Here is a 25,609-nt window from a genome sequence, read left to right on the forward strand (position 1 = left end):
TAGCAGGATGCTGATATTGGGAGAGTGAATTGATTTAAACAACAAAAAAATCCTATTGCTAACAGTGTGGAGTGCAGGAGGGCAGAAAGCTGTTCAAGAAATAGCTGTAGTATTTACATACAGGTTTCCCAGGGTTACAAGCAGAGTGAGGTTATGTGAACAGTGAGTGATCAGCCTTTTCAAGAGGTCAGTATTTGCTTTTCCAAGTAAGTGTCAAGCGGGCCTTGAATATCTCCAGAGAAGGAGACTCCACAACCTCTCTGGGTGACCTGGTCCAGAGCTCCGTCACTCTCACAGGGAAGAAATTCCCCCTCACGGTCAGGTGGAACTTCCTGTGCTTCATTTTCTGCCCATTGCCTCTTGTCCTGTCACACGGGACAACTGAAAAGAGTTTGTCCCCGTCCCCTTGACACCCTCCCTTCAGGTACTTGTACACACTGATCAGATCCCCCCTCAGTCTGCTCTTCCCCAGGCTGAAGAGGCCCAGCTCTCGCAGACGTTCCTCAGAGGGCAGATGCTCCAGCCCTCTGATCATCTTCGTAGCCCTACACTGGACTCTCTCCAGTAGCTCCATGTCTCTCTTGGACTGGGGAGCCCAGAGCTGGACACAGGACTCGAGATGAGGCCTCCCCAGGGCTGAGGAGAGGGGCAGGATCACCTCCCTCGACCTGCTGGCAACACTCTTCCCAGTGCACCCCAGCAGACCATTGGCCTTCTTGGCCACAAGGGCACATTGCTGGCTCATGGTCAACTTGTCATCCACCAGCACTCCCAGGTCCTTCTCTACAGAGCTGCTCTCCAGCAGGTCAGCCCCCAGCTTGTACTGGTGCCTAGAGTTAGTTTTCTGTTTTTGGTGAGCTGTTTTGAAGGAGTCTGTCCTGAGTTTCATGATAGGCAATGTTTTCTTTAATGATTTGGATAAAGGAATAGTATGGTTGTTATACTTAAGCAGGAAAAAATGAAGTTGCAAATTATTGATTATATAGAGGACTAGATTATAGTTCAGACTTTTTTTTTTGACTGATTAGAGAAATACCTTTGAAAAAAGCTGAGTGAAATTCTTTAGAGACAAATGCAAAGTTGTAAAGTTCAGTATGTATAATTGATTACTTGAATATCAGAAATTTTACTTGATGATGCGGAAAGGGAGTAGGATGCAAACAGGCTGCTATCTTGTGTGCCAAACAGAGATCAGGAATCCAAGCCAAACAGAGCTGTTAAAAAAAAAAATCAAGATGAAACTTTGTAGCGCATTTCCTGTGCTTCTTAGGACCTCTTCCTTCCTGATGCCGTGAGGTTTAAGGGCTTTTGATTTATTCCCTAATTGCCATATCGTAAACTGGTATATATCCAGAACTCTGCTGTGCTCTTAATCAGACTGATGTAGCGACTACAGTCGGTGTTTCTTTGATCGGTAGGTGCCTTGGTGGTGGAGAGAGCTGAATGTTCACAGGAGTCTGAATGCCTTGTGGTTTCTGTATTCTGATGAGGCATTTGCTAGGACCGCAGGTACAGCTGAAAGGGAAATGGATTGAACTAGTTTAACTTCAGTCTGTGACCTTTGAGGTTATTGGTTTCTAAATGAGGAAGGTGGTGCTTGTGGGTTGGGGGAGAATGCTGTATGTATCCCTACCTGTTTTCTGTTAGAAGCCAAACATGTGTCTACCAAAGGGTTTCAAATACCTGTAGTGTATTTCTCAAAAAAAGCACAAATTGTGGAAATCTGGACTGAAATCTTTCTGAAGTCAGGGAATGTTTAAACACGACTTGAATCAGTTTAAGTTTGGAGATACCTTTGCGTCTAGCTTGTGTAAATAGCATCATTGAAAACTGTCTGTAAGTATGTAACCTGTCAGATTTATGCCCTCTGAAAGACATGTATATGCAGTTAACTGAATATGCAGTTAACTCTACTCAGTGGCATACAAGTTATTTTTTGTTGTTTTACCAAATGAGGTGCATCCCGTCAAAGGTCTCACAACTAGAAGAGACATATGCCTTCATTAACCTTTCATAATCGATGTTCAGCTTCTTCCTTGCAGAAATCAATAGCATTAATATTAAAGTTATGGTGTACATCTTAGATTTATTTTATGCTCTTCTTTTGACCTAAAATTTCAGGAATATAAACTTACAAGTTTAAAGCTTTATAAACCTTATCTGAAAACAATTTTTTGTCATTATTATTTTTATATATATATTTCATATATATAAAAACAAATAGTAGGTATATCTGAGTCCTAGAAAATGTTGAGCCAATGTCTTCATGACTGCTCAGCAGCTGTGGAGATAGAAAGGGAGCTTCTCATTCACTGCAGTTTTGTAGGATCAGTTAATTGGGTCAAGTCTTCACTGGTTGCGGTTCCAGACTTTTCTGACTGCTAGAGCAGCACTTCTGGACAACTAGAACATTTCAGGAACTCTGTGCAGAAACCTCAGTCCTGGATCTGCTAGGCTTCTGCAGTCAGTGGTTATTATGTTTAACTTAGATTGAAGCTGGAGTCCTAAAGTGACTTGCAGTTGTTTGTTTTGGAAGAACTACTCTGTAAGATGAGAGTATTTTGGATGACAGAACATTTCTAGGGTTACTCAGACACGTTCCTGGTGTTGAAGCTCACGGTTGTGTTGAAATATTATTAGACCGTTTCTTTCTCCTGGTTGTATTCTGTAAGGTACTGGGTTTCACTGATTATCAAAAAGTCCTTGGAAGACTTGTATATACAACTTCAGAATAAAAACATCTTTTGGGCACAGTTTTCAAGTTATCAACTTACTTGTGATGACTTTTTCTTTTTTAAACTGAAAGTTTAATATTAGCAAATTTCTATCATAACTTGGTACCAGCTTTATTTAATACTATAATACTATAACTTACCACTTTGCTGTTCAACAGATAACTTAGGAGGCAGAAGATGAAACTATGTAAACAGTTAAGCAATCCAGTATTTTTTGCCCTTGGCATAATTGTGTTTTGAATGCGTTTTTTAAGAAATCCCCTTAAAGTATAATCCAGAAGAGAGAAAACCCAAGCCTTAACTTTCTGTATCCTTATTATGAGCCTGGCTTGTGTGTTTAAGAAATCCTCTTTAAAGTAAAATCCAAAAGAGAAAAAATCCAAGTCTTAATTTTATGTATTCTTATATGAGCCTGGCTTACTGAAGCTTGCCTTTTTTTGTTCTCTGAATAACTATGGGAGGGAATGGGCCTTCCTTGAAGCTCTTGCTGATGCATATAGTGTATCCTACCCTTCACTGAAAGAATTGCATGTCCTAGGTAATGGAGTAGCAGAGCACACACCCAGCCATGCCCTCCTGTCTAATAGATGTAACATGGTGCTTTCTTTAGTGCTCACCTCTGATGTGCGCTCTTGTCTGTTCTTTGCAGGGACACAGCAGGGCAGGAACGATTTCACACTATCACCACCTCTTATTACAGAGGTGCCATGGGAATCATGCTAGTATACGACATCACCAACGCCAAGAGCTTTGAAAACATCAGCAAGTGGCTCAGAAACATAGATGAGGTGAGTAGTGTCTTTAAGATCCTAGACTTTGAGCAGTTGTGACCCACAGAACATGTGAGTCCCACAGAACTCAGTTTTGGGAGTGCAGTTTCTATCTTGACCCAGGCGGGAGGTGCTATAGATAGCTTAACACAGGGATTTGGATGCTGCTCTTAGACTGACATGTGTGTTGCTTCCTTCGCTCAACTCTCCCTTCAACAGTGGCATGAAGGGTCACAATGCTGCACTGTGGCAGCCACTGCTACTGCAGTGAAATTTCAGAGTTCAATTTCAAATGTGAACAAAATTAATTCCTGTACTGGAGAATACTTAGAGGAAAGGGGTACGTGATTTTAATGACTGGGAATTGAAGTTCTCAGGAAAAGCTGTCATCGCGAAATGGCACACAGAAATCATACTAAGATGGAACTTCTTTTGGAGTAGCTATGAGAATAGATCACCACTAGTACTAACCTATTTTATGAAGTTGTGTAAATCCTCAAAGATTAATTAAATGTGATTCTCTCCACTCCCTCAAAACTGATGTTAGGCTATATTTGCAGGTTTATTATAACTGATTGTTACAGATAGTTTTCAAAATTACTTTTGTCAAATGTTAGCAACTTATCTGAATCTGGATAGCGGATTTTTGCTGTTGTTAGAAGAAATGCCATTAAAAAAGAGATTGGTAACATTTCAAGTGAGGTCAAACAGAGCAGAGGAAGTGGGTATGGAAACCAAAAGAGAATAGGTCCTGGAGAGCCCATTCTTGGGAATTCTGAGATGTTAGCAACTCAGCTGTGAATTTTCACTTGTATTATGCCATCTTCAGATGGAATAAATGTGTGAGTTTTCCCGTTTTCTTTTCATCCTAGAAAATATGGAGAAGCGCTTGTGGAACTGAGAATCAGGAGATAGGTGCTGCTAAGCTTTGTTAGTTGAAGCATTGAGACTGGTGGAAAATTCTTACAGAACAGAAATGTGATATTAGGCCTTTAATTTCCTTGTAGGAGAAATGGAATAATATGTACTGTTAAACATATAGATATAGCTGGATAGAGAAGTGAGAGACAAAAAATGTAAGGCAGCAAAGACTCTACAGTTTGCTGAATCTGAACTTAAAACCAAAGCCCGTGGATTCTGCAGTTGTTTTGTTTAAAAAACTTCACAATGTCTAGGATGTTAAGTAATGAACGTTCTGTCCGAGATAGCAAGTGCATTTGCTGACCTAATCTTCCAAATCTGTGTAGCAGAAATCTGTGGCTGATTTCAGGTGCACTGTGAAGGCATTATTTCTGCAGTTAATTGGTGGTGTTTGACACCTTTATAAAGTGTTTTTATTATGGAAGAAGCTCACTAATGAAGTGCATGTGCAGAAGTAATGGGTGAAGTCATTCTACTGAGATTCCAGCTCATCTTCATGCTTCTCACTAAAATCAATGACAAGTGTTATCTACTCATGTACAGGATTACTGAGAATGGTAGTTGCAAAAGAAGCAAGTAAGTGCTTTGGTTCTACAAGGAGTTAATATTTTAAAGGGTATCATCTCAGTGAGAATTTTTAATAAAGAAAGCTGATGTTCTAAATTGCAGTTTTCTACAAGGAGGCTCTTCTATAGGATATGTTAGCCCTGATTTAGAAGTAAAGAGGAAAGCTAAAGGTGTTTAAAAATATTGTAACTTTGTTGTTGTTAAATAATTGCTTAAAGGTCACAAATTCTGCAGAGGTTTTCCATGTCATGAACTTTTCCTCCTGGCAAATAGGAAATAGATGGGTTGTTCAAGTGCTAGGTATTACGCATTTGGACTGGCTGCATTTGAAAGACATCTGTTGCTATGTCAACAGCTCTGTGTGCATGAAAAGTCAATATTTTCAGTGCACAAGATAATCTAACTTTGCCGTCTGGTTGCTCTTCCTCTTTGTGACCTGAAGGAAAGAAATGGGGGTGTTCCTGTTCACACTTCATTCCCTTGAGGAATATGAAATGGGTTAGTACTGTAAGCAGGAATACTGATACATGGATATTTTGCTCTTTAGTTCTGTTAGTACTTCTGCCATAAAGTAGTATTAAGACTGTTGGAGTGAAAGGGCAGATTAGACTTTCCAAGAAGCTTCTCATGTCAAATTTCAAAATACTTCAGTTATCCACTTAAGCAATGCTTTGTGCAGTGACTGCTTGAACTTTTCTGCTGGTCTTATTGATATTCTTGGCATATTGTTTCCTTACTGTAATGAGCATTGGTAGTATTTCAGTAATTGAACTGCCTGGGTATTTTTGCTCATTCAGTATTCCTTGAGAAAGCATTGACACTGTGTTCTGCCTTACAAAGCTGCTTCCCTGTATACGTGGTCCTACTTTTATTTGAACTTTGAGCGTTAGCATGGCCTCGCTTCAATTTTCCCATTGTGATATCCTGTTTGTGTGTGCTTGGTAAATAGCCTGAATCCCATTACACTGCATGAGTGTGCTGCCAGCTTTTCTGTGAGATACTTTGCAGAAAGATCTAAGACACAAAGCTGACACACAGTAATGCTCTGTTTCCAACATCAGAGGAACAGCATGATGCTAGGTCTCCAATTTCCCTTTGTTGTTTAACCCAGTAACTCCTCTGAAAATAAACAAAATATAGGCAAGAGGACTTAGTTATTTGGGTTTGCAGTGATTGAAAGCATAACTGCAGTTCTTAGACTTGCTTGTCTACAATAACACTGTGCAAACACCAAGAATCATAGAATCAGTAAGTTTGGAAGGGACCTCTGGAGATCATCTAGTCCAACCTCCCCGCTCAGCATGGTCACCTAGAGCATGGTAGACAGGGTTGCATCCAGGCGGGCCTTGAATGTCTCCAGAGGAGGAGACTCCACAACCTCTCTGGGCAACCTGTTCCGGTGCTCTGTCAACCGGAGCCATTTCAGTACTGGAAGCTTGATTGTTAGGAACTTTAGATTTGGATTCTTTTGTTGTTGTTGTCCCATAATGTTTTGACCTACATAGCATCTTTTTTATAAATGTGTTTGTCTAGAGCATATGAAACCTGGCACCTCTAAGTGTGAGGCAGAAAGCTGATTCTTCTCCCAGGTCGTTGAATACAACTCTAACCAACATTTCATAGATTAATGTCCTTGACTAGAAGAATCCAGGTTGCAAAACATCATTTGGTGTTTCTTATAAAGGAAGACTTCCTACTAAGACTACAAGAATAAAATGGAAGGGGAAAAGTAACCAGTGTTAGGCTGGTGGAAGAGCTGTCTCAAAGCTGTAGATTCCACTGACAGGATATGAGCTCTTTAGGCTAAAGGTACTGTCTAAAAAATGATTCCGAGCAGTCTTTGTTAGGACTCGGGGAAAGTGCAGATCAGCTAGACCTGTAAACATTAGACTGGACTTCACACAACTTGTAAATACAAAGATAAAGTAGATGTTTACTGTTGGTGGAAGAGGTGTGTATGTAAACCTCTCTGGATCTTATTTTAGCATGCCAATGAAGATGTGGAGAGGATGCTGTTAGGAAACAAGTGTGACATGGAAGATAAAAGAGTTGTCCCTAAAGCAAAAGGAGAACAGGTAAGTGTTAGACAAAAACTTGCCTATAAAAGTAAGCAAATCAATGCCAGAACTTCCCACCATCTCCAAGTTGTTTAGATGCCACGATGGGATATGCCAGAGAAGAAACAAAATAGCTGGATTTACTAATGGTTTGTAACTCTAGGGAATATTTTCTCACTGTTTGCATTGTGATCAACTGCCACAAATTAAATGAGTTCAGCTGCAGTTTCTGCTTTCAAAACTAAAATTTTGCAGACATCATTTTATTAAGTTGGTTATCATATGACAAGTTTGTATGCTATCTGTCTTTTTATGTCCAGGCGTTGACGTTGACTTGTAATTTAACATATTTTAATTGCTGTCCTTCAGTGATTAAGTTCTGAATCTTTTGTGACAGTTTGCCTAACTTCATCTCATCTACTACACTAGAAGAATATTATATGCTCATAGATTTTGCTAGTTCCAAAGTTATAGCAGCACCATTTTAGTAACTGTACAGTAATACTAACCACCTGCTTTTTTTTTTTTTTTTTTTTTTTTAGATTGCTAGGGAGCATGGTATTAGGTTTTTCGAAACTAGTGCAAAAGCAAATATAAACATTGAGAAGGCATTCCTCACATTAGCAGAAGACATTCTTCGAAAGGTAAGCACTTACAGATTTTGTTTGCCTGGTCATTTGAAAAAATACCCAAAAACTTCAGCTGCTGTTGCTTTTGAAATTTACCTGTGTTGTTGTAGCTTCTTATTTTGCTACCCTAAGATCAACAGGTTCTTGAAGGAGGAATGTTATACAGTTAAAGCTGCTAATACTTGTTTGATGCTTTGTTATTATAGAGTTACTACCTAAAAGGAGTACCATGTATCGCAGAGCCAAGGAATCTAAACTAGTAGTTGTTCTGTTTTAAACTCAGTTGTATTGTAGATGTCTTGGAGTTAAAACATTTGATTTGATCTAGAAGGGAGTTCTCCTTTCCCTCCTGCCTTCTTTCTCTTCTGCTGCATGGACAGGGAATTTGAATGTTTATCATGTCCTGTCTGGGATGCCTGAAGTCAAATCCTGATGAGACCAGAGTCATGGAGCCCATGATCACTGGTGTTTGCTTTCCTGTTCTCAGTCAGTTAGTGTGTGAGGTGAGCCACAGGGCTTCCTTGAATTTCTCTTGTGACTATAAAGTGTTTCTTAGTAAAATACTTGGTCACAGTTTTAAATTTGCAGTGATGGAGAATGTATAGGTCCCTCCATAAACTATTTTGTAGGTTACACTTTAAAACTTACTGTTTTTAAAATGTAACCTTTATTTCTGGTATGCCTCATTCCCTCATATAGTTGTTAAAGCCTGTCATGATCTTTTTCTTAAATAAGGGAATCCTCTGCCTTTTCCCCTTCTCTGCTGCTCTAACTTGGTGCTTGCTGGTTTATTAGTTATGCCTTCTGCCTTCTCCATCAATACACAGTGTTCTTTAAAAGCTCTAAGTATATGTCAGGAGTGGTTTGGATATGGTTGACAGATGAAACAGATGGACCAGATCTGTTGCTTCCTACTCTGTTTTTAATGGTTAGCTCTTTCAACCTCCATATTTTGTTGGATGCTTTCACTGGACGCTTACTTTGTAACTGTGAGGAGAACATGGATAATACTGTTTTTGTGGTTAGCTCTCCATCCTGTAAAGTATAACCTGCCATAAAGATGACTGTCTTTACTGAGTTGCACACCCAAATCTTCTTAGACCCAGAGCTGCAAGACACTACTAAATTGAGAGTACAAGGTGGGGGGCAGGTCACCCTTAAAATTTTTCATATGTAGAAAATATTTTTGTTTCTAGTAGCTCCTGCTGTTCTGTTGTGAGATTGGGCTGATCAGATATGCAGATGGCTCTCAGGGCTGATTTCAGTTAGCTGATGTTCTCCCATTGCCAAGGACTTGATTTACACAGTAACTCCTGTGCTAGCATGTCCCTGCTTATGATCAGTTCATCTCTCTTCAGCGCAGGAGCTGTATGGAGTTTGAGACACATGAGTTGGACAATTCTGGCATATGTGTTTTATTCCTAAATAAATGACTTCATATGTTTTCTCCATGCTCCAGCTTACTCTGTAGGGTTTAACCAGTGTGGAGACTTTACCTTCATTACTGTCTTCCACTCCTCTACTGCATGAACACTATTGATAATATTTTGTCCCAATTAATTGATGGAAACTATAGTGTGAGGTCAAAGCCGAATCTTTTCACAACCCTTTTAAATACATATCTGCTCAACAGCTTCTTGTCTGCAGTTCTAGTATTTGACTTGTTGCTTAATCAGTTCTTGACAGGCTTTATGTGAGAAATTAGATGAAAATTGTTGGCCACTGGTAAATAGAAGGCTAGACTAGCAACTCTTTGTTGACCCTTTGGACCTTAAAATTTTTACTTTGGGCCTCTGCTTACATGTAGAGGAGAGGGACTTTTGAAGGACTGTGATAAAGGAGAATAAGGAAAGAAATATAGATGCTAAACTGACATACTCTCATAAATGTTTATATTAGTATCTAAACAGCTGAAAATAAGATGTCAGCATCTGATCAAAACCCTTTGACTTTAATTTTTGCTTTAGTCTAACCAAGCATACATCCTGTGACACAGACAAACCTGATTTTGTACTGCCTCAAAACTGGTGTCCTGAGTATCTAGAAGGAAGATGCTTTTGAGCAGCCTTTCTTTATCCATAAAGGTCAAAAGTTTATTACAGACTTCCAGTCACTGATTTAAAACAAAACAAAAAAAAACCCTCACAGTTTGGTTTTGCACACTTTTGCTAGTGGATAGGAGGATTCCCTACGTTTTTATGGAAGTGTTTGTACACAGTTTATGCATAATACTGCCTGGTGATGTAAGTTGTCTTGTAAACCTCTACCTCTTCAGCACTGAATACTTATGCTGTTGCACAATGTCACGAGAGTTATCTAACTTTTTGACTTGTTTCATTGCAGACCCCTGTAAAAGAGCCCAACAGTGAAAATGTAGATATCAGCAGTGGAGGTGGGGTGACAGGCTGGAAGAGCAAGTGTTGCTGAACGTTCTCCTATATCACCAATCGCCATCCACCGCCCCTTTTTTCTCGCTGCAAAACAAACCACTCTGCCCATTTTTAACCTTAAACCAATGTTTTGTTCCTCATCTTAACAAGCTGCTGTCTCCCTTTGTCTTTCTGTTTAGGACAGCTTGCGTACTATAATTTTCTCGACAACATGTATAGGAAAATCATGTCCGTGACTTCATTTTTTTTAATGTTCCTGCTCAACTTACCACTACGTTTTGGTTGTATTATAGTCCCGTTCTTCCTGACATTAAAACATATAGCAATCATATTCAACTCTATTCTGCAAATTGTATAAGAATAAAAGTTAGAATTAACAATTTATTTTGTACAACAGTGGAATTTTCTGTCATGGATAATGTGCTTGAGTCACCATATTCTCTAGATGCATCATCAAAAGAGCCAGGAAAACACTCATTTTCGCCTTGAGTATGTGAATGGGGTTTATTTTGTCCTGTGCCTTATGTGGAAAGGAACTTTTGTTTTTCACTTTTTTTTCCTCCCTTCTGGTGGAAGCATGTGCAGGAGACATACCATCCATACTTGACCATTTTAAAGTACTGAACTCTTTTGTGATTGCTTTCTGTAATTGTTGGTGTAATGCATCGAGGACAAAGGGTGGTGCAAAAAATACTACATTTAATCTGCTATGTCTCCTTTTTGGTGATCTAGCCATTCAGAACTGTTCCTGCTGCCATTTTTTTTCTCACTTGCAAGTCTTTCCTTTTGCCTGCATGCTGCTTTTATTTGCTTTTCTTCATGGTGTGATGTGTTAATTAAAAGGATGGCAACATGGTGTGTTTGCCAAAAATTTAATACAAAGCACTGATTTAGCTTTCAAGATGAAATGTTGAAGATACCTACTAATTTCCCTCTAGCCAATGTCAGTTCACTAGTATATCTTCTCTCCTCCTGCATAGCCATTGGGTTTTATGATATGGAAGAGTTATTTGCATGCACTAGTTTTCTATGGAGGGTGATGTGGTTGTCTACTTTATGTGTATGAATATAACATGCAGTTCCCAAACTGACAGCAGTTGACATGAACTTAAAGTTCTCTCTTACTGTTAGCCTCTCCAGCCAGTTGTTAGGTAGCCTAGCAAAAGGCCGTGTAAAACTAGGATTAAAAAAAAAAAAAAAAAAAAAGTTGGCAGTTTAATTTATTGCCTCCCTGAAAACTTTCCATTTCCTGGTGTTAGAAGCTCTGTGAGTCATTTGTACTTCAGTCAGTCTTGCGCTCACTCCAGAAGTGTGGGTATGAGCAGGTGATCCACGCTGGGCTTTTGAGTCCCGGCGGAATTAACTTGCTTTTCCAGTTCGCCTTCTCGCTTTGCCTGTAGATAAGGGCATGCTAGCTGTGCTGCTAGTGTCCTAGTGAGGCACCTGTGTTCAGTGATTGAATGGCATCCTTCATTTCTGAAATAAAAGGGGGTTGATGACTGCTGGTCTGACTCTTTGGACTGCTCCTGTTGAACTGGATGTTCAGTCTGCAACAGCATTTGTGCTTTCACTTGCCTTGCATTTAAAATACTATGTAGGAGAACTTCTCCAGCCAAGGACACACAAATATTTTAAATAGACACCTCCCCTCCTCCCCCTTCGCCAAAAGCCTCCCATTCTACTTTAAAGTTGGACAAGCTTGTGCCTGACTCTTGTCCACTTGGTTTTGGGACTTTTCTCCAGTAAATAATTAAAGTAGTAAATAATGCTGATTTAACTCTAATGAGATGACAGTGTTTTAACATGGAAATTCTAGTTTTGACCTGCTTTCAGTGTAGTAACTTTACTGATGTGTCTCCCTTTTCCTCTGTATTTTGGCATTTTGTCTTTGTATTTGTTAACCCTTCCCAGTTGAGTGGCTGTTGGGGTAAGGCAGGACACTGGGACTCTAGTTGATAAAATCGACACGGTTTTGTTTCTCCCGTGCTAAGCCTATTGATCAGCATTGTAAATAGACTATGGCTACCTTTTTGTTAAATCTGCACTTTCTAACATTATCAAAAAGGGAAAATGGAGAAATATACATCAATTTTTTTGTATAATCTTTGTTTTAAGCGTGAGCTTTTTATTTGCGTAAAGGGGCTCGGCTCCTGTGTAAATCTGTTGGGATCCTTTGTAGAAGCTGTGTTCATTGAAACCAAACAGTTAGAGAACAGCCCACTCTCTGGTACTACTAGCTACAAATTCAGTTTCATATTCTACTTAACAAGTTAATAAACTGAAATATTTCTAGATGGTCTACTTCTGTTCACATAAAAACATGAATTTTAACAATGTGGTTTGGCTTTCTTTTATTCGTGGAGTGCAAGGCCCAGCTGAGGAGGAGTGAGCAACAAGAGTAAATGCCTATGCTCAGAGGTAGTGATCGTGTTGGAGGAATCTGCAGCAACTTTATTTCTGCTGGTATCTAAATTTACTGCTAGCTAGCAAACTGCTTGTGAAACCTGTATTTGGAAGACACCCCCCTCCCCAGTCCTGTGCGTGGAATAAAGCCTAAGGCCTGCCTAGAAAACAATCTAAAAGGAGCTTTCCCTGTGCCTCTTTCATACAGTGGAGTCATCTGGATTCTGCAGTGCTGGAGTCCATTTTACAGTGGATTTACCCTGATGCACATTTAACTCGGCTGCGCCCTGTGTAGCCAGTGCCCCGGGAGGCGTGCTTTTAATGTAATCGGCCCTCAGAGGAACACCAGTGCTACCTTTTGTCATGGCGAAAAATGTAACTTAATTAAATCAGTAATGATAAACTAAAAACTGAATCTATTGTACAAGTGTGTTAACCGTTACATATTTAGAACTTAAATGTAGTCTTCACTTGCCTATGGTGAGCGACTGGAGTTACGGTCAGGATCGGGAAGGTTCAGATGACAAGGGCTCCAATGCCTGGCAGAGGTAAAAGCTGCACTTCTAGTATTGGACTCGATTGTGGAAAAACAGCATCAACTTACAAGGTCTAGGATTAATTCCCATGCCTACAATTTTTTACTTAATCTTTTAATATTTTTGCTACTCCACTCTGGCTTTTTATTTAAAACACATTCTTTTGTACCACTTACTGTATCAAATTGTATAAAAGATCACTGTCCCATTCTTGGTCATACCAAGAGCAAATAAAAGCTTTTATAAACTTGCATTTGTTACTTCCTGGGCCCTGTTAAACACCCCGTAGGTCTTGCTTGGCCTTCTGCGTGCAGTAGCGGGCCCGGCCCCGCGCTGGGCCTTGGCGCAGGGTGAGGGTAGGAGAGCGGCTGCAGCTCGCTCGGGACGGCGATGGAGGGGACGGGGGAGTGGTGCGTGCGTCGTGCTGCGCGGGCTGGCGCAGGGCTGGCGTGCGCCTTCGGCCCAGAGAGGAGCTCAGCAGCTCGGGAGCAGCCGCCCGTCAGCTTCGTGGTTCAGACGCAGCACTCGAAGCACAAGCCCATCTGCACTCCAAAAATTGCTTGAATTGTGGTATAGCTACTACTCTTATTTTTTTTAAAATACATCTATATAGGAAAGCTTCAGATGGTTATTTCTTGAGAGTAGGACGTCTGTGCCAAGTGAAAGGCCGCGTGTGAGGCTGTGGTGGGAACCGTAAACATGCACAGGGCAGGGGTAAAGCAGATCCTCCAGCACACGGCTGCCAAAACCCACAGATCCCTAATTCTGTCGGGAGGGCACGACTCGGTTCTTGCTGAAGCACTTGCTGAAGGCAGCCAGTTCTGCCTTCGCCCTGGAGCGTCTCAAGCACTGGTAGGGACGTGGTTCAGCGTGGCCGGGACCAGGCTTCCCAGGTTCTCCGCCGTGAAAGCGAGCGGTCGGGCTCGCGGCGGGGTCCGCGCGTGGGGCTGCGGGTGCTGCGCAGCGAAGGGCGCCGTGCCCGAGAGCGCTGCCTGCGCAGGTCCTTCTGCGGCAGCCCTGCACTCTGCACGTTTTCCTGACAGCAAGGTAATTTTTCCTAAGGGATTGAAGGTTTTCTTTGAAATGACTTGAGCAGTCTGCAATGACCCATCTGCTGCTGCAAAACTGCCTGCTGTTCGCGGGCTGCCCAGGAAGTCCCTGCAGCAGCCGAGGGACCACAGCGCTCGTGTTTTAAACGAGTAATTCCTTGCCAGTTTGGCTGTCCCTGTCCCAGCTTTCTGGGTGCCCAGGCCTGCCCGGAGCCCGGGACCCCGCTGCCTTCGGGGCCTCCCCTGCTTTCCCGTGCCACGCCAGCCCCCGGCCGCCAGCGTGTCCCCGGGACGGGGGTGTGGGATCCCCCCGGCCTGGTGTCCCCAGCTGCACGCCGCAACGCTGGGCTCCTGCCTGGCGTCGCTCTGCCAGGAGATGGGGCTGCAAGGCAAGGCACCGGCTCGGCCCCAGCCCCTCTGCCCCGGGGGGGCTGCGGCACCAGGCCGGATCCAGCCGGGCCCTGGAGCTGTGCCCGGAGCCCGGGGCACCGCGGCGTCGCGGCGGCCTGGCTGTCGCTCTGCCGCGGGCTTTGGGCTCGGTTGAAGCGTCCGGCCCGCATTCGGGAGGAATTAGCACCCCGGGCTCCTCACGTTGCTTGCAGCAAGCGCCAGCAGCTCGGCGGCTTCGCCGCAGCCCTGGCCACGTCCGCGAGCTCTCGCGGGGGGCGAGCACGCGGCCCGCTGGCGCCCGCCGAGGCGCCCGCGCGGCTCCGGCCCCCGCGGCCGCCTCCGCCCGCACCGTCGGCCCTTCCTGCTGCCGCCCTGCAGCGGCCGGACCGCAGGGGCCCCGCGGGACGCGGGAGCGGCCGCGTGCAGCCGGGCACGGTGCCGCCACGCGTGACTCCTGCCGGCCGTGGGGCCACCGCGGCCCCCGGGAGGGACGTGCTCATCCCGAGGCACCGTGCGCCCGTCCGGGGGCATGCGGCGGGCCCAGCACCCCGGGCTGGATGTGGGCACCGCTCCGGGGCTGCGGGGAGCTGCAGCCCCCCACCCCCCCCGAGGGCTGTATCCGGCCCCCATCAGGCCCCACTCTGGGATGGATCTGGGCCCCCATCGGGCACAGCTCCGGAATGGATCTGTCCCCCATCACGCACCGCTCCGGGATGGATCTGGGCCCCCCCCAGGCACCGCTCGGGGCTGGATCCTCCCCCCCCTCCCCAACCCGGGCACCGCTCGGGCTGGACCGGTCCCCCGTGGCTCGCCGCTCCGCGCGGCGGGGACGTGCAGCCCCCCGGGGCCGGGGCTGGGGGCGGGCAGCCCTGGCGCCTCCCCGCGGGGACGGACGGACGGACGGACGGGCCGGGGCTGCGCGGGCTCTGCGGGCGCGGAGGGAGCGCGCAGCCCCCTGCGCCGCTGCGGAGCCCCGGCGGGGCGGGACCGGGGCCGGGACCGGGACCAGGACCGGGACCGGGACCGGGACCAGGACCGGGGCGGCGGCGGCGGCGGCGCGGATGGAGCCCGGCGCCGCCGCCCCCCGCGGCCCGGCGGCGGCCTGAGCCCCCCCCGGCGGCGGCGATGCGGCGGCCGGCGGCGGCATGGAGAAGCTGGCGGCGGGGCTGTCGCGGCTCCGCTGGAGCCCCGCGGCGCTGCCCCTCGATGTGATCGTCAGCAAGTGCCGGCTGCCCACGCTCGTGTGCCTGGGGCAGGGTGAGCGCGGCCGCGACGGCGCGGGAAGGCGCCGCGGGCGGAGGGGACGGGCCGGGCCGGGACGGAGGGATGGGAGCGGGGACGGGATGGACGAGCTGGAATGGGGTGACGGGACGGGGACAGGGAAGGGGTAGAAGTGGCAACAGGGAGACGTGAGTAGCAAAGGAACGGGCAGCGATGGAGGGGATGGATAGGAGTAGCCAAGGGCCGGGGCGCAACAGAGGGATGGGAGTAGCGAGGGAGTGGAGGGGATGGAGTGATGGAGGGATGGGAGTAGCAGAGGGATGGAGGGGCTGGGGGACGATGGGGAGGAGGGGAGGGATGGAAGGGGACGGTTGGCAGGGAGGGCTGTGTGGAGGGTGGAATGAAGTAAGGAAGGAGGGATGAAGGCTGGAGGGATGAGGAGGAGAGGGCTAGTGGGATGAAGGCTGAGGGAAGGGGAGAAGGGAGGCCTGGAGGGATGAAGGACCAGGCGAGGCAGGGCAAGGCCGTTTGTCCCGTGCAAGGAGCTGGTGCGTGGTTTTGGCCCATCTCCCTGCAGGTGCCAGGGCCGGCCCTGCTCCTGGGGCTGCTCCGGCTGGGGAGTGCGCGGCAGCGGGAAGGGGGTCTGTGGGACCAGGACCCCTGGGGCCAGCGGGGACCCTTGGGGCGAGTGGGTCACACCTGTGTCAGGCGAGGGGGGGGCACAGGAGGAAAGGAGCAAGCGTGCACCAGTGTGAGCACCTGCACATGTGCAAGCGAGTCTGGGTGTGCATGAGCATGTGAGTGAGCACGACCAGGTGTGAGCGTGTGCAGGGTCCGCGTGCACGTGCGTGCACTCATGCGTGCCCCAGTGCGGGGAGGGCGCGGGAAGGCACCTGCTGCTGCAGGCTTCGGGGCAGCAGGGCGGGAGCGAGCCCACGCACGGAGCGCACGGGCGCGGGGCCGAGGGAGAGCGGCCGCGTGCACGCGGAGGCGCCGGGCCGTGCGAGGGCGCGTGGCCGCCCCGTCTCGGAGGTGGCCGCTCGCCGGCCGGCTGTGTCTCGCGGGTCTCCCCGCGCACAATGCGCTCCTTCAGCCCGGCTGTTGCTGGGTGACTGCGCAATTAGGTTGCCTTCCCGGGCTGCGTCTGAGCCAGCGAATTCAGCGGCCCCGCGGCTGGCCGCGTTGCGCGTGGGGCAGCCTGCGTGCAGGTCCCCACTGCCTGCTGGGGAAAGGCCCAGCTCGCTGCTGCCCTGGCCGTGTTCCACGTGGGCGTGGGTGTGGGCGTGGGCGTGGGCACGTGTGCACGCACCGTGGGGACGTGCGTGGCTGGGAGCAATCCCATGGGTGATGCCGCGTGCTCAGGGTCAGTGTCCGGTACAGCACTGGAAGAGGGGCCCAGAGCAGCTGCATCAGTGCAGGGAGGCAAAGGCAGGCGAGGGGGTCTGGGGGCAGGGAGCATCCCCTCCCCGGAGCAGGGTGCATCCCCCTCCCCAGAGCAGGGAGCATCCCTCTCCCCAGAGCAGGGTGCATCCCCCTCCCTGGAGCAGGGTGCCTCCCCCTCTCCGGAGCAGGGTGTATCCCCCTCCCCGGAGCAGGGTGTATCCCCCTCCCTGGAGCAGGGTGCATCCCCCTCCCCAGAGCAGGGTGCCTCCCCCTCTCCAGAGCAGGGTGTATCCCCCTCCCTGGAGCAGGGTGCATCCCCCTCCCCAGAGCAGGGTGCCTCCCCCTCTCCAGAGCAGGGTGTATCCCCCTCCCCGGAGCAGGGTGTATCCCCCTCCCCGGAGCAGGGTGTATCCCCCTCTCCGGAGCAGGGTGTATCCCCCTCCCTGGAGCAGGGAGCATCCCCCTCTCCGGAGCAGGGAGCATCCCCCTCCCTGGAGCAGGGAGCATCCCCCTCTCCGGAGCAGGATGCCTCCCCCTCTCCAGAGCAGGGTGTATCCCCCTCCCTGGAGCAGGGTGCATCCCCCTCTCCGGAGCAGGGAGCATCCCCCTCCCTGGAGCAGGGAGCATCCCCCTCTCCGGAGCAGGATGCCTCCCCCTCTCCAGAGCAGGGTGTATCCCCCTCCCTGGAGCAGGGTGCATCCCCCTCTCCGGAGCAGGGAGCATCCCTGCCTGGGTACATGGCGCTCTGCGGAGCGGGGCCGGGCGCTGCGTGCAGCAGCCAGGCAGAGGCCGGAGCAGAGCCGGCGCTGCTTGGCGTGCCGAGGGCCCGCTGCCCCGGGAGCCATCTCCCACGAAGCCTGGCAGTCCCGGCTCCGGCTCCGTGTCAATAAACTTGTTGTTTGTGGCCGCTGCTTCAGCCTTTCAAGAAGGACAAAGAAATTGTTTCCAGGGCAACTGGCGGCTCTTGGCAGCAGGCACCTGCTCCTCCGTCTGCCCAGTCCATCCGGCAGAGCTGTGCCCAGGGCCTTTCCCTGCGGCGCCCGGCGTGGGGCTCGACCCGCTCCCGGAGCGCGGGTGTCCCCGGCCCCGCACGCCGCCGCCCCATCTCCGCCGGGGCTCACCTGCACCCGAACCCGCACCTGCACCCGCACCCGTCCCATCTCCCTTCCCCGGGCGAGGGAGAAATGTCTCGCGGCCAAGAAAGGCCCGCGAAGGGTGGCCGGGGGGGGTTCACGTTCCCAGGCTCTGGCTTTTAAAGGAGAGGGGTGGAATGTTTCCTCCCGAGGGGCTGCCGGCCCCGGCGGAGGCGCTTTCATGGTGCCGGGGGATGCGGGGCGGCGGGGGCGGCCGGGGGGCTCAGCGCCCCGCCGGCGGCTGCATTCCCGGCGCCTTGCAGGCGAGTACGTGGAGGGGGTGAGCGCCCAGGACGTGCTGCTGATCCACTCGTGCCGCCAGTGGACCACGGTGACGGCGCACAGCCTGGAGGAAGGGCACTACGTCATCGGGCCCAAGATCGACATCCCCCTGCAGTACCCAGGTACGGGGCGCCGGGCCCCCCCCCCCCCCCGGCACGGCCCTGCCGAGCGGGGTGCCGAGCGCCCCGCCGCCGCCAGCGCCGCCTGGGCGGCCGCGCTAAGTGCTCGCCCCAGCCCTAATGAGGGCTGCTAATAAATAAGTCATGGGAAATGGAGCGGGGGAAGGGTTAATCACCCGCCTCCGGGGGGCCGCCAGCCCGCAGCCCCCTCCCAGGCTGCCCCCGCTGCTGCCCCCCAGCCCCAGTGCAGCACAGCCTGGGCAGCTGGCTTCCTCCTGCTCCTCATCCTCCTCCTCCCGCTCCCCGTTCTGCTGATGATGATCCTCGTCTTCCTGCTTCTCATCCTCCTGCTCCTCATCCTACTCCCCATCCTCCTGCTGCTGCTCCTCATCTTCCTCCTCCCCATCCTACTCCTCCTGCTCCCCATCCTCCTCCTGCTGCTCCCCATCCTCCTGCTGCTGCTCCTCATCTTCCTGCTCCTCATCCTCTTCCTCCTGCTCCCCATCCTACTCCTCCTGTTCCTCATCCTCCTCCTGCTCTTCTTCCTCCTCCTTCTGCTCCTCATCCTCTTCCTTCTGTTCTTCATCCTCCTTTTCCTGTTCTTCTTTCTCCCACTCCCCCTCCTGTTCCTCATCCTCCTCCTGCTCCTCTTCCCCCAGCTCCTGCTCAGGGCTCCTCACCGGGCTCTGGGTCGACAGGGCTCCCTGCCCGGGGTGGGATGGGGCCGGGGCTGCGTCAGACGCGGTGCTCGAGGCGGGCAGGGGCCAGGACCAAGGCCACGATCCCGGAGCCACTCCAGGCACCGGCCCAGCCATGCTGGCGATGACCGCTGGGACTCCTTGTGTGGGGTGTCCTGGTAAAGAGAAGGGTAAGTTGGGCTGGAAAGCAAGATTATCGTGATTGCGGCCAGGATGCGCCATGACCGCCTTTCCCACGCGGTCCCTGAGCCCCCTCGGGAGGAGAAAGCACCTGGAAAGGGGGGAAATTGTTAAAGAAAGGTGACGGGAGCAGCTGGAAAGGCAAACTGGGGGCTGCAGGGCTTGCGCATGGCCAGCGGAGAAAATGCCTGCTTTTGGTCAAAAACGGAGATTTTTCTTTTTAAAGCTCCCGAAAGAAAGTCAGCCGCTGACCAGCGGCGCAGAGACGGTGTTTAGAGGGGGCAAGCCAGACCCGCCGAAAAGGGAAGCGCGGGTCTGAGCGAGGAGACCAGAAGACAGCGGCGCCCGACGGGCTCCAGCGCCGGGGCGAAGCCGCGGCTCCCGCGCCGCCGCCGGGCCCGGCAGCAGGAGCGCCGGGAGCCCCGAGGGCGCGGGCCCGGCGGCAGCGCCGCGGAGGCGGCCCCGGATGTCCCGGCGTGGGGACGGTGCTGCCCCCCCCCTCCCCGGATTAGTATTCCGGTCAGGAAACGCTCCCACCGAGCCTCATGCTAATGAAGGCACGATTTTGCTCCGGCGGCGCCTCCCGCTCCTGCCCCCCCGGCCGCCCGCATTAGCAGGCAGACGGGCACGGCCGACCCGCCGCCCGCGCCGGCGGCTTTGTTGCAAATCCCCTTCCCCTCGCCGAGCTTGCTCTCGCCCGGGGCTTTGCCGCTGCGCTTTGCTCGGCCCAGCCTGGATTCCACATTTCTGCCTTTTTTTTTTCTCTTTTGGTGAGACGGGCTCCTCCACCGCCGTCAGCCCCGGGACACCACGGCTCGGCCCTGCCTGTCCTGCACCCTGGACCTCGGGGCCCCAGTTTGCTCCCAGTCTGTGTGTGTAAAAGCCTGGGAAGGCGATGCACGCGCTCACGAGCCTCTGCAAGCCGGCCGGCCGCCCTGAAGGGCGCCCGAGGGCCCGGGTGCCGTGGGGGCTGCAGACCCGACCTGGGGCACCCTGGAGCAGAGCATCCCCGGGGCTCCCAGCGCCCAGCGGCGGTCGGGACGCTCCCCGCGGCCCCTCTCACCCGCACGTCTGCACCGAGCCCGCCGGCCTGCTGGGCCCTCCTGGACGCGCTGGCGGTGCCCCCCACCCACCCACCGTGCTCCCCGCTGTGCGCGCTGCGTGGGGCCGTGCAGGACGCAGCTGTTCCTGCCGCGTCGCCGTGCACTCGCTGGGCTGCAAATGCTGCTGTTCCTAGTGTGGCCAGAGCACTTCTTTTTCCCCAGAGCATTTTTCTGACTGAGGAATTGGGGGGGGGGGGGGCACGAGGTCTTCATGCCCCAGCAGCAGGCAAGCACAGCCCAGTCCATGAACCTGCAGCCTGCTTGAGCCCACAGGCAGGTCTTCAGCGAAGGCTATGGGGCTGGCATCCTTGCCGTGGAGCTCCTCTCACCCCTGTGGGTCTGGATGTCCCTCGTAGGTAAGTTCAAGCTGCTGGACCAGGACCGGGACATCCGTGAGCCTGTGCAGTATTTCAACAGCGTGGAGGAGGTGGCCAGCATCTTCCCAGACCGTGTCTTCGTCATGGAGGCCATCACCTTCAGTGTGAAGGTTGGTGTGGGGACAGTAGGGGACATCAGGGGATGGTGGTGAGGATCAAGAGATGGTGATGGGACATGAGGAGGTGGTAGTGAGACATCAGGGGATAGTGGTGGGGCAGCAGAGGACCTGGAGGATGGTGATGAGACACAAGAAGTGGCTGGTCCCCAGGTTGCCATGTGGTGTTGGCCACATGCCGGTTGCCCTGCTCAGCCGCTGGCTATCCCGGGGCAGGTGGTGTCAGGGGAGTTCAGTGAGGACAGCGAGGTGTACAACTTCACACTGCACGCGGGGGACGAGCTGACGCTGATGGGCCAAGCGGAGATCCTCTGCGCCAAGACGGTGAAGGAGAAGTCGCGCTTCAACACCATCCTGCGGAAGCTAGGCAAGGCGGCGCCCGCGGCCGGGGGCAAGCAGGTGAAGGGCAAGATGCCCTGCCTGATCTGCATGAACCACCGCACCAACGAGAGCCTCAGCCTGCCCTTCCAGTGCAAGGGGCGCTTCAGCACCCGCAGCCCGCTGGAGCTGCGCCTCCAGGAGGGCGAGCACACCATCCGCAGCATCATCGAGAAGGTGCGGCTGCCCGTCAACGTGGCCGTGCCCAGCCGCCCCGCGCGCAACCCCTATGACCTGCACGCCATCCGCGAGGGCCACTGCTACAAGCTGGTCAGCATCATCTCCAAGACGGTGGTGCTGTGCTGCATCCTCCGCAAGGACGAGCTGGTGCCCTTCCACTTCCTGCTGCTCACCGACATGCCCCGCTTCCAGCTGCCCGAGGGGCTGCTCTGCGGGGACCCCCAGCTGGAGAAACTGGTGCGGGACAGTGCCGCGTACTGCCACGAGCGCTTCAACCCTGATGAGTACTCCAAAGCCGTGCGGGAGGCCAAGCCTGACTTCTCGGAGGAGTGCGCCAGCCCCCGGCGCATCCGGCTCTGCCTGCAGGGCTATGCCCACGAGGAGCTCAGCCAGCCCTTGCAGCGTCTCTCTCTCTGCGTCTACCGTGGGGCGCTGGCCCACGTGCCTGAGGACGTGGCCGCCCGATGCCCGGACCCGCTGGGTGTGGGTGGGAGCACCCAGCATGAGCACCCGGTGCTGCCTGACTTCTCCGACCCCGACAGGGAGTACATGACGCCCGACTGGGCCGAGCCCGAGTTCCGGACTCAGGAGCAGCTGGAGATCCCCTACGAGGAGCTTTGGAGCAACCAGAGCTTGGAGAGCTTCTTGGAGCCCAGCAGCAACCCACTGGGGCTGGGCGGCACCAACAAGGGGCGTCAGGACCTCATCTCCTTTGGGTCTGCGTCGCCGCTGGGCTCCCCACACCGCCCCGGCGCCCCCAGGGACGACCCCCTTGGGGACACCCCACCCCCCGTGCCACCGAAATCAGAGGCGGTAAGAGCCAGGTGCCCACCATGGTCCTGCACCTGGGGACTGGGAAATGAGGCCTCAGGGGTCCCGTCTGCCTTGGGTGCACAGCAGGAGCCAGGCAGCAGGGCTCAGCACGGCTCCTGCAGACATCCCTATGCTGTGGGCAGGAGATGCACAGCCTGGGGTCTTGTTGTGAGCCCCCCGGCCCCATGACATGGCCAACCAGATACCCCCAGGTGCTGTGGGGTGGCAGGGCTGGGAGCTGGCCCAAGGTGGTGGCCACAAGACGGTCATTCATCTGGAGTCCCCCCCTTGCCCTCCCTGGGTGATGACGTATCCCGTGTGTCCCAGAGCCTGTGCCCACCTGGGGTGGAGCCCCTTGTGCCGGGGGGAGCCTGGCTGATGGGATGGGGAGGTCGTGGTCCCTAGCTGCTGCACTCAGGCTAGCCTGGCCCAGGGACCCCAGGGTGCACACCTCCAGGCTGCCCGGCACCACGGGGTGCCCAGAGCCTCCAGGACCCCCTTAACCATTGGGTACCCGAATGCTCTGGGCTGCCCTGTGCCATCGGGGACTCAGATCCTCTAGACTCCCCTGCACTACAGCACACCTGAATCCTCTGGGCTGCCCTGTGTAAGGTACCCAAAGCCTCCAGGCCCCCCTTGACCATGGGTACCCAAATCCTATAGGCTGCCCAGCACCACTGGGTATGCAAAGCCTCCAGGACCCTCTGCACCATGGGGTGCCCAAGGCCTCCAGGACCCCCTGGACCCTGGGGTACCTGAATCCCCAGAGCTGCTCTGCACCTTGGGGTATCTGAATGCTCCAGTCGCCCAGCATCAGGTGTCCAAAGCCTGGACCTCTTTGACCATGGGATACCTGAGTGCACCAGACTGCCCTGCACCATGGGGTACCTAAAGCCTCTAGGTCCTCCTTGACCGTGGGGTACCCAAAGCCTCCAGGACCCCCTTGACCATGGGGTACTTGACTCCACCAGGACCCCCTTGATTATGGGGTACCCAAAACCTCCAGGTCCTCCTTGACCATGGGGTACTTGACTCCACCAGGCTGCCCTGCACCATGGGGTACCTAAAGCCTCTAGGTCCTCCTTGACCGTGGGGTACCCAAAGCCTCCAGGACCCCCTTGACCATGGGGTACTTGACTCCACCAGGACCCCCTTGATTATGGGGTACCCAAAACCTCCAGGTCCACCTTGACCATGGGGTACTTGACTCCACCAGGCTGCCCTGCACCATGGGGTACCCAGAGCCTCAGGCCATGGTCGGGGCTGGCTGGACAAGCGGGGACCAGTGGGGCCGAGCCGCCCCCCCTCCGTCAGCCTCCCTCAGCACCCTCCAAGCAGGGGGTGCTGGCGGGGAGGGGAGGGGTCCCGGCCCTGACTGGGGACCCTTGGCCGGCTCCGCAGGTGAAGGAGGAGTGCCGGTCGCTGCACGCGCCGCCCGTGCCGCCCCGGGGCGGCCGCCCGCCGGCGCCCGGCAGCCCGCCGGCGCCCCTGCGCGTCCCCCGGCTCCCGCCGGCTCGCTCGCCCGGCCCCGGCCTCTCCTACTACTCCGCCGGGCTCCACCACGACGGGTGAGTGGCTCCGGCGGGACCCTCCGGCGGGCGGCGGTGCCCCGCGCCCGCCCTGACGCTCTCCCCTTGCTCCGGCAGGTCGGGCGCGCGGAGCGGCGCCGGCGCCGGCGGCGGCTCCCCCTCGCCCGACGCCTACTCGCTCTACTGCTACCCCTGCGCCTGGGGCGACTGCAAGGCCGGGGACCCCCCCGGGCGGCCGCCGCCCCCCGCCGCCCCCGCCGCCGCCCCCTGGGCCTACGGCGAGGCGGGCGCCAGCGGGGCCGGCGGCCGCTCGACGCCGCCGCCGGGGGCCGAGCCGCCGCCGAGGCCCGGCCGCGGCCGCCCCCGCCTCCAGCCCCCCCAGCCCCAGAAACGCTTCGCCCCCTTCGGGGCGCTGAACCCCTTCGCCGAGCGGCCGGGGAGCCTGGAGCGGCCCAGGGCGCCGCCGCCTTCCTCCTCCTCCTCCTCCTCCTGCTCCTCCTCCTCCTCGCTGGAGCCCCCGGCCCGCTCGGAGGGCCCGGAGGCGGAGGGGCGCGGGGGGCCGGCGCCGCCGCGGCCGCCCAAGGGCTTCGAGGGCGACACCGTCGTCCTGCGCGGCGCGGCCCCGCTCTCGCCCGCCGTCCTGCGCGGCGCCGAGGGCGGCGTCACCCGGGTCTACCTCGCGCAGGGCGTCATCGAGGTGCCCCCCGCCGCGGCGGGGGTCCCGCCGCCCGCCGCCCCCCGGCCCAGCGGCGACGGCTCGCCCTGGCTGCCGCCCGCCGACCTCTCGGCCCTCTCGGTGGAGGAGGTCTCCAAGTGCCTGCGCTTCATCGGCCTCTCCGAGGACGTCGTCAGCTTCTTCGCGCGGGAGCGCATCGACGGCAGCATCTTCGTGCAGCTCAGCGAGGAGATCCTGGCCGACGACTTCCGCCTCACCAAGCTCCAGGTGAAGAAGATCATGCAGTTCATCAAGGGCTGGCGGCCCAAGATCTAGCTGGCGAACGCGGTGCGCCTCCCGGGCCGCGCGGCCTCACCACCGGTGCCTGCCTGGTGGCCTCCTGCCCCCCCTGGACCAGGAGCATCCATCCGCCTTGCCCCGAAGCCGAGCCAAGGAGGCGTCGCGGCAGGGGCTCCCGCGGAGCAGCGAGAAGTTACGGCTCCGACTCTCGCTTGTCCCCTCCCCACCCCCCGGACTGAATTCCCCCCCCCGCCTCGCTCCAGGGTGCCCAGGCGCAGCAGTGCCTCCTCCCACGGCACTGCCAGCTGCCCCCCACATCCCCCTCGTCCCCCGTGGCTGCTCGCCCCATCCTCCCAGCGGGCTCGGCCCTACTGCCCTATCCCCTTTTATGTTTTAACACTGGACGGTAATTTTGGCCCCAAAGGGCTGGAAAATATTGAAGTTTGCTTTGACTGGTTTAACTTAATCCTTGTGGATTAGCATAATAAACATATGGAAGAAAACGAGCCACTGGAGAGGCCCCTTCCTTGGGGAGGCAGAGCAGAAAGGGGCTCTTGGGGAAGGCGGCTCAAGGTGCTGCTCCCATCCCCGTGCCCTGCACACCCTTGGCACCTCGCCTGGAGCGAGTGGGCAGAAATGCCTCATCCCCAGCACGTGGCCTGGGCCCTGTCCCGTGGCATCACCGCTGGGAGCAG

At 53.8% G+C, this 25,609-nt stretch overlaps 2 protein-coding genes across 2 annotated transcripts in view; both read left to right on the forward strand.

The window, feature by feature from the left end:
• The window catches only part of RAB10 (RAB10, member RAS oncogene family), a 51,765-nt gene extending 38,504 nt beyond the window's left edge, over nucleotides 1-13,261 (forward strand). Inside the window, exons 3-6 of the mRNA XM_062573360.1 lie at nucleotides 3,385-3,523; nucleotides 6,979-7,068; nucleotides 7,593-7,694; nucleotides 10,023-13,261. Of these exons, the coding sequence (XP_062429344.1) occupies nucleotides 3,385-3,523; nucleotides 6,979-7,068; nucleotides 7,593-7,694; nucleotides 10,023-10,106 (415 nt within the window). The 3' untranslated portion in view covers nucleotides 10,107-13,261. The remainder of the gene's footprint in view (nucleotides 1-3,384; nucleotides 3,524-6,978; nucleotides 7,069-7,592; nucleotides 7,695-10,022) is intronic.
• Nucleotides 13,262-15,592: 2,331 nt separating this feature from the next.
• Nucleotides 15,593-24,950, forward strand: GAREM2 (GRB2 associated regulator of MAPK1 subtype 2). Its single transcript, XM_062571266.1, has 6 exons — nucleotides 15,593-15,704; nucleotides 18,448-18,588; nucleotides 20,923-21,053; nucleotides 21,276-22,430; nucleotides 23,832-23,998; nucleotides 24,077-24,950. The coding sequence occupies exons 1-6, from the start codon at nucleotides 15,593-15,595 to the stop codon at nucleotides 24,948-24,950; spliced, it is 2,580 nt and encodes an 859-aa protein (XP_062427250.1).
• The last annotated feature ends 659 nt before the right edge of the window (nucleotides 24,951-25,609 follow it).

The sequence above is a fragment of the Rhea pennata genome, chromosome 3 (assembly GCF_028389875.1).
Source record: "Rhea pennata isolate bPtePen1 chromosome 3, bPtePen1.pri, whole genome shotgun sequence".
Taxonomy (NCBI): Eukaryota; Metazoa; Chordata; class Aves; order Rheiformes; family Rheidae; genus Rhea; species Rhea pennata.

Coding starts and splice junctions, on each gene's coding strand:
- GAREM2 (XM_062571266.1), top strand. CDS start 15,593: ATGGAGAAGCTGGCGGCGGGGCTGTCGCGGCTCCGCTGGAGCCCCGCG. Junction 15,705..18,447: donor GCTCGTGTGCCTGGGGCAGG/GTGAGCGCGGCC, acceptor GGCGCCTTGCAG/GCGAGTACGTGGAGGGGGTG. Junction 18,589..20,922: donor CATCCCCCTGCAGTACCCAG/GTACGGGGCGCC, acceptor TGTCCCTCGTAG/GTAAGTTCAAGCTGCTGGAC.